We start from the raw sequence: 8,292 nt of genomic DNA on the forward strand, positions 1-8,292 counted from the left end.
AGACGCCGCATGGGCGCGTCGCCGTGCTCCTGTCCCGTGGTGCGAGGCCGACGGACGGGCGGACGGACGGGCGGGCGTTGCGCGCCATGACGCCGCAGCTCGCTCGCCATGCTCACTCCACTCGCCGCGTGGGTCCGTGGACGTGACGGGCGCGATCCCGCCGACCCATCCTTCTCCTGAACCGGGCCACGCGACTGTGATGTGGCGCCCTTGATTGGGTTGGGCCGGCTGCCGGCCGTGGTCCACCAGCGTCGTCGATCTCCAGTGACACCCGGGCCCAAGGCTGCACTTTTCTGCACTCGATCTGTACCCATTCGGGAGGAGCATGGGCATGGGCATGGCCACAATGAATAGTTTACACGAAGTCAATGCTTCTCAAGAAGTCAACAGCAAAGTAGTCGACTCTTGAGCGTTTCAGAGAGGCGACAGAGACGATTTGGTAGGGGACTCGATAGCGGAGCGATTTAGCGGCGATCTAGCCGGCCCCCTCGTCTCTGACTCCCTCTTGGTGTTGGAGAAGGAGGTGGCTCGCCCCTGGTGAGTTTTATTTCAGTAGTTTAATTTGTTAGATTAGCTTATAGTTTGGGTTTTTTTAGTTAGGTGGTTAGATTTCTCAGTGGGTTTAGGTCTAGATTTGCTGGTGTTTTGTCACTTTATGGCTTCTTTGCTGATGATGAATTTTAGATGATCTTTTTTTCTCTAATTTGTTGGTTTTGTCATGTTGGTATCTGGTGGTGTCGTTGTTTCTATTTCTTTAAAAATGAAGGTGTATCTTATCCGGTCTGATGAGTTGTCCGGTTCGTTTAGTGGTCTAATAACGTTTTGCGCTGCTCATGGTGGCTAAAAAAAATCTAATGGCATTTAATGGCTCTACCTCGTAGGTGGAGGAGGTTTCAGTATCGGCTCCTTCATCCCAGCTTGACAGCGATGTTGGGAGAAGCTTCAGAGCGGTGCTGATCAGAACTTATGTTTGTATTACTGTGTTCTTTTCGGTCTCTGATTGTACTTTGCTTATTACTAATTGAATAAAATCATCATGTTTCTTAAAAAGAAAAAAGTGAACAACATGCTAGCGTTTGGTTGCATGGACGCTTCAGGAACCTGGGCAACGTCTCCCGTGTACAAATACGTATTCGACAGCGATGTTGCTCTTAGCCAGATACCAGACCTGTGCAGCCTCCAGCCTCCAGATACTGGCGCGTGTTCAAGACCGAAAATATATTGCATGTATTTGGCTATGTAGTTTCGCTTTCGCCATGAAAATTTGAGTCCAGTTTGTTGTGTTGCCCATTACTGCAGGATCCAAAAGGTCAATCTCTCTATCAGAATCATTTTCTTCACTCACAGTTTATAGTTGAACATCACTAAAAAGATATTTTTAACAAAATATTTATGCTTAGTTGGTTTACAGAATGAAATTCATTTTTTATTGCACAAGAAAGGACAAACTGTAATATCTGGGCTCACTTTGTGCCTCCTCAACAACAGGAACAAACAGTTCACTTGAGCCCACATCAGGCACCCAAACATCAGTTCACTTGAGCCCACATCAGGCACCCAAACGTCAACTCTGGGAAGAGCTTCAATGTTCTGAAACTGGAAGAGAAGAAGAGGTCAAGGTGCAGTCGACAAGTCCATTGATACGCTGAGCTGTGGGTGTGCCAACAACTAAGGGCGTGTTTGGATTCCATGCTCCGCCCGTGCATGCACCGACGGATGCAGTCGTCCGCTCTGCTCTGCTGTTTGGATGCTTGCACCGGTGGGAAACGCTGCACCCGTCGGTGCAAATACATCCGCCCAGCCAGGTCGGCGGGAAACGTCGGATTCGGCCGTTTCTCCCGAGCCTGACCGACGGGATGCAACGAATTAGCGTTAATGACGAATAATTAGTAAATATTAGCTCATATTAGTATATTTTAAATTAGATTAAGGTTTAATATGATAAATTAAGTATTATAGAGTGTATTTATGTAAAATAAATATCATGTTAACATTTTTTTTATTTCAATCTTATGCAATACATACTCATACGGGCAACCAAACACAATCTCTTTTCAGCCAGGCTAAGCATATACAGTCAACCAAACATACCCTACTACATCTCCACAACCTATCTCAACTCAGCCTGCATGAGTCATACAAACCAGACTGAGGACGTTCGGGCAACCAAACACACCCTAATAGGGCCCAACCGAATAGACTGAACCAGCATTTGACGGATCAGCTACTCAGTTGGGTTTTCGTGGATATCTTTCAGGAATGCTAAGAAATGCCAATGATATGTTCTTCCTTGTGTATGGATCATGGAGTAGGTAGTGAGTACTGAGTAGTACTATTCAGTAATGTTGAAAATTAGCGAAAATCTTCACAAAGTCGTCTTCGGGTGTCAAACTTCATTTATGAATCTACGATTGATAGCATCATTACATATCCACTTAAACATTACAAATTGCAGTATGAATTGATGAGCATCAACCGATTCTAGAAGTTTCGTTAGGGCTATAAGAAGGCAAATTGAGCACTACTATCCGACCTGAAGCTAGTTTCAGACATTCAGAGTTGCAGGCACAGATGACAAGGGGTTTTAATTGGGTTAGCAACCTCCAGGAACAGACTAATCAACGACTAACTGATTAATAAAAGCACTACAAATCGTCAGAATTTTGCTTTAGTTGCTACCACAAAACCGAGCGATGCAGCAAGAGTACATGAGGTCAAACAAGGAGTGTAGTGTACTGGCATGATCATGAATGTCGAGAGCAGATGCAGATAGCTGTTTAGTGTAATTGACAGTTTTAGTACCTGAAAATTTTCAGGATAGTTCGGGGCGCTACTGAATTTTTCTGCAATTTTAGCAAGTTTGTGATATAACAGGAACAGAAGCCGGAGTTGAAGAAAACGTGGCAGCGGTTAGAATTAACACTGCGAGATGCTGATGAAGCCAACAAAATCACCACTGTTTTTTTCTTTCTCGAACCCACAAAAAAATCACCACTGTTGTTTCATCATCTAATTGCTCTGAAAGCGATGAGTGTGTGGTACCAAGATCTCCGTGGACCTCTGTACCTTCCTTGCCAATGCTACCAATGCTGACATTGACAGCCAATCGCCATCTGAACAGCGAATCAAAAAATGGAGATGAGGCCATGATACGAGTTTGACTCGAAGAACTGACGTTTCAGACATGTCTGCAATTGCTGTAACGTTTGTTCACACATGGAGGTGCTGGAGGGCTAACACAAATGGAGAATTGTTTGCAGAGGCTGCTGATCAGCCAGGCGTTGAAAGCCTGCTACTGCCGTCAGACTCGGAAATGCAAAGCGACAGATTGATTGTTCAGTTAGAATATGAAGGTTTAATTGACAGTAGAATTTGGCCCAACAGACTGGACTGAACCAACGTTTGACATATCAGCTATCCAGCTTTTTTTGTTGAAACAAACAAGTAATCCAGTTGGGCTCATCTATAAAAAATCTTTCAAGAATGGTTAGCAATACAAATGACAGGTGTTTCTTTTTTACGTAAAACAAAAAAGAAGAAAAAAAATGATATATGGATTCTACTACTATGTACCACTTGGCCTCTTCTTGTGTATGGACCACCCCCGGCAGCAATTTCCTTTTCTCTTTCTCCTTCCACACACCGTACGAGAACCTGAATTTTTGTGTGATGCAGTGCGAGCTCCATGACGCTTCTCCACGATTTTTTGCGCAGTTTTTACGCGTCTGTGACTCTGGCAACGGCAAACTTGCATCTGGGGGTGGTCGTTATTTGGTTTACCGACCATCCCAGGCAACTGTTTTGCGCGATTTTGCAGCATCTAGCAGATCAGGCCAGGCAATGCCGAATCAAGCTCAATTATTTCAAACTCGAATTTTAGCCAGCAATGAACAAAGCATGGTTTGGAAAAGACTCCTCTGCTAATGCGAGCATGGTAGGGCAAGAACAGCTGAACAGGTTTCTAAGCAAAGTAGTAGGAAGCCAAGCTGGAGCTGAAGAAAACGAGGCAGCGTACATGATTATCTCGAGAAACAAGTTCAGGAAGACAACAAAAGCACCACTGTTGCCTTATACAGCGAGAGTGTGCCAGGTTCAACTTATCAACAGTTATAGTTAGAAAATTACGGTAATCGAGCTCACCGTGCTGCATCAATAATAGAAATCCATCGGTTTTCAAATTTAAATTTAAAAGAAATTAAAAAATAAAAACAAAATATTAAAAATTCAAAAAACTAGAGACTATTTTAAGACTTTATGTGATTTTTTTTAAAAAAAATAATGTAGTTTGCATCATATTCTATAGGGAGGAATTTTGAAAAAAAGAAAAAAATTGAAACGTGCAGCTCATTTATTAACTTAGATCAAGAAAAAATTTAACATATAAACACATATTTTTCTTACATAGGGAGTATCTTAAGAGGATATTTAAAATTGGTTTCATTTTATTTAGAGTGAAAAATGTGAAAAAGTCGTTCGATAAATCGCTAAATGCGGTCGGTAACCGTAGCAAACTGACCGGTTACCGTTTGGTTGATTCAATATGAATTCTCATCATATTTCAAATTTAACCGAGTGAATTTTAAGTGAATTCTCACCGAATTTTATTTCAAATTTAACCGAGTGAATTTTAAGTGAATTCTCACCGAATTTTACCCAATTATTACAATAACCATGATTTTCTGGTAACCATTTTTCGAGATCTAAACGATTTTGTGAACCTTAGTGTGTGATACTAATATCTCGGTGGACCTCTGTCCCTCCGCTGCCAATTTCTCCGTCGAATTTCCATCTAAACAGCAAATCTGAGAGCCAATGGATATGAGCTTGAACGAAAAGAGCTTACGGGTCAGAGATGCCTGAAATTTGCCGTGCCTTTTCTAATCACATGAAGGTAGTGGAGGGCTACTCGGCCATAAACTGACATGCGATTAATGAACAAGAGTTTGGCAAATGAAGCAGTCTGCCGATCCGCTCTCTGTTGCAAGCCTTAGTACTCAGTGTTGTCTGTCCAATTTTTTGTTGTCGAATGGGACACATGGAATCCGAGTCTAAATTCCTATACTCATGTTAGACTTTAAGTTATATTTGGTATGTCTATTTTTCTTTTACCGAATTGAGCATCTAATTGAAGTTGGATTTTGACAGTGTCAGATTCAGAGATGCAAAGGCTGATTACGTAGTACAATTTACACGAGTACGAGACGGGAATTATATCGTCTTCCTTTGAAAAGGAAACGATTACAACCTCGAGTTTTTTGGAACGATCCTGCACAAAAAATTAAAAAAGATTTCTTGTCAAGAATGGGATTCGAACCCATGCCCTTTCGGACCAGTACCTGAAACTGGCGCCTTAGACCAACTCGGCCATCTTGACGTGTTGTTTATCAACAATAAATTTTTTACTTATTAATTCTGATCGCAGCACCGAGCACAGATTTCAGTAAAATGTACATACTTCAAATCGCGCATATAACTTAGGACACTTGTATTATCGTATGCAATAACCGGATGAGAACATTAAGACGTGAGGTGGAAGTGGAGCAACAACTGATCTATGTATTATACATATTTTTTTTACAGTGATCTTATTATATCTACAGTCACATCTTTATAATACTTTACGTTGAATCTAATACTCCCTCAAGTCACAAAAGTATGGTATTTTTGATATTCACGAGGTCACTAATCCACTTAAGATTGTACACTGAACCAAACAAGTCAAATCGGATCGGTCAGCTCGGTTTGATTGGTTTTCCATGTTCGGTTCAGTTTCTAAAAATCTGGGATTTTGAAGGTTCGGTTTTCTCGGTAAAAACCGGTTGTAAACCGAATCCACCTGCCCACTGCCCATTGCCTCTGTCCCTCTGCCAAGCGCCAAGCCCACCTGCCCACCTGGCCCAACAGGCCGACACGGCACTTGCTCCTCTGCTCTAAAGCGCCAACAGGCAACACCGCAACAAGCCAACACTTCTGTTTTGTGTTATACAAAAAAGCATCACGGCCACGAGTGTTGAATGTTTGTTTTGCGTTACGCAGCCCGTAATCGTGTTTGTTTTCTGTTATACTGTGATGCATGCCTCTGGATGTTTCTTGGCTATCATAACATAGCTTGTAATGTGTGTTGCCTTTTGTATTCATCTCTCCTGGCTATTGATTGTAAAATCGCACCGAAGTGTTTTTGTATCGCTAACCTGTGATGTGTTGTGTTTACAATTCACATCAAGTTTAGTAATATATGGTATTTCCTAAAACCACATCGTACACCAAGGAAACACCGCATTAACTGAGCAAACAATATAGTATTTACCGATATACCATACTTCCCGAACCAAAAAACCAAACAGTCCTAAATCCACTACTCTGACTATTAATTATTATTTTAAAATATACCCCCAATATAGCAAAGTTGAAAATATTTTGAAACTGTTTTTAGAAATAAATCTAGTTATACCCTTACTTAGGAGCTATTCTTTGGATCCAACGGCTGAAATTAATTTCAAAAAAAAAATGACACTTAATCAATTTCCTTTGGACGCCCACTTTCAAATAAGTAAAAAGGAAGAAGCGACTGGAGTGAAACTATAGGTAGGCAGAAGTTAGAGTATTTTTTACTGTAACTCTCAATGTGTCATCGGCTGATGCATGCGAAGCTGCGATGAGTTCCTGCCGGCATTAGTCGCCCAAGTTGTCATTGTGAAGCTTAAACCTATGATATTCTTTTGTATTGCATCGTCTGATCAGGTCCATTGTTCCTTCACCTACCTGGCATGCCGAAGGAAGCAGCAGCGGACCAAGTAACATGAAGACACGTTCACATGGCCTAAAAAAATCCGAAATTGAGAAAACAATGCAACCGAACTCGTACCGGATTGGATTCGCCTCTGCTCATTTCCTATATGGACTCTCATAGTCGGCCTCCGTTCTTTTATCTTAAGTGCATGTTGTTTCTGCGAAGCCTGATCCAGAGCATATTCGCCTTGGACCTAATCCGTCACAATATATTACATGTTCGCATATTGTTCTGGCATCAATTGTGGTTATAAGTAGTTGTCCTGATCGATTATATTGCAGGGAAATCTCGCCAAGACCGGCAACGATGGCGAAGCTTGTGTTCTTCTTGGCGCTGCTGCTTTCTCACCTCGCCGTCTCGTCCACGGCGGAGAAGTTCGATTTCTTCTACCTTGTTCAACAGGTGATAAACGATTCATCCATCGATCAGCTCATGATCGTCGATCACTATCTAGATTACTTTGGTGTATTTACATGATTATTTTCTGAGCGCATTGCATGCATGCACGGTCGAACGCTTGAAGCGCGACGAATCTAACGTGCTCTCCGATGCATGCATGCAGTGGCCGGGCTCGTTCTGCGACACGCGGCAGGGTTGCTGCTTCCCGGACACGGGCAAGCCGGCGGCGGACTTCGGCATCCACGGCCTGTGGCCCAACTACGCCAAGTGCCGGGGCCGCATGGGCGGCGTCGCCCGCGCGGTGCTCGGCGACGACGCCTTCTTCTCCATCGTCGGCCGGCGGGGTAGCAAGTGCTGGCCGGAGTACTGCAGCAACGGCAACCCGCTGAGCCCGTGGGAGATCAGGGACCTCATGACGTCCCTGGACCGGAACTGGCCGACGCTGTCGTGCAAGAGCGGGCGCAGCCTCGAGTTCTGGAGCTACGAGTGGAAGAAGCACGGCACGTGCTCGAACCTGGACCAGCACGAGTACTTCGAGGCCGCGCTGGCGCTCAAGGCGCGGCACAACCTGACGTCCATCCTCGTGGGCGCCGGGATCGTGCCGTCCGACACCAGGACGTACTTCCTCAGCAGCGTCAGGGACGCCATCGCTGAGGGGACCGGGTTCAAGGCGAACCTGGAGTGCAACCGCGACGCGGACGGCGAGGCGCAGCTGTTCCAGGTGTACCAGTGCGTGGACCGACAGGGGGAGGAGCTCATCGACTGCCCGTTGTCCATGCCCAGCAAGTGCACCGACCGGGTCAAGCTGCCCGTCTTCTGAGTTCTAACTGTGTTAAAACGCATGCATCACCCGGTCCATGGCACGCTGGCCTGCCGGCCGGCGGATTTGATCGCGTTTGTGTTGTGTCCTAGGACTATGTGGATTTTCCAGCTTCATACCTGGACATGCACCTTATTTTTTAAGTTGCAAATACCCTCTGCAAGTAACCTGATATTGCAAATACCCTCCCATAAGTTACATAGTTGCAAATATCCTCCCTAAGAGTTCATATTCGATCTTATATCATCATATCTGTTGTGATGTGACATTGAATGTTATACAT

The 8,292-nt window shown here is 44.1% G+C and overlaps 1 protein-coding gene and 1 non-coding gene across 2 annotated transcripts; one reads left to right on the forward strand and one right to left on the reverse strand.

Annotated features, from left to right (window-relative positions):
- Positions 1–5,293: 5,293 nt before the first annotated feature.
- TRNAL-CAG (transfer RNA leucine (anticodon CAG)) lies at positions 5,294–5,374 on the reverse strand. The gene has a single exon. It is a non-coding gene; the product is annotated as a tRNA-Leu (tRNA).
- A 1,470-nt stretch (positions 5,375–6,844) lies between these two features.
- LOC133890121 (ribonuclease 1-like) lies at positions 6,845–8,012 on the forward strand. The gene is made up of 2 exons (XM_062330566.1): positions 6,845–7,192; positions 7,353–8,012. Exons 1-2 carry the CDS (start codon positions 7,097–7,099, stop codon positions 8,007–8,009), a joined length of 753 nt encoding a protein of 250 aa, XP_062186550.1. The 5' UTR covers positions 6,845–7,096; the 3' UTR covers positions 8,010–8,012.
- The last annotated feature ends 280 nt before the right edge of the window (positions 8,013–8,292 follow it).

Source organism: Phragmites australis, chromosome 14 (genome assembly GCF_958298935.1).
Source record: "Phragmites australis chromosome 14, lpPhrAust1.1, whole genome shotgun sequence".
Lineage (NCBI taxonomy): Eukaryota > Viridiplantae > Streptophyta > Magnoliopsida > Poales > Poaceae > Phragmites > Phragmites australis.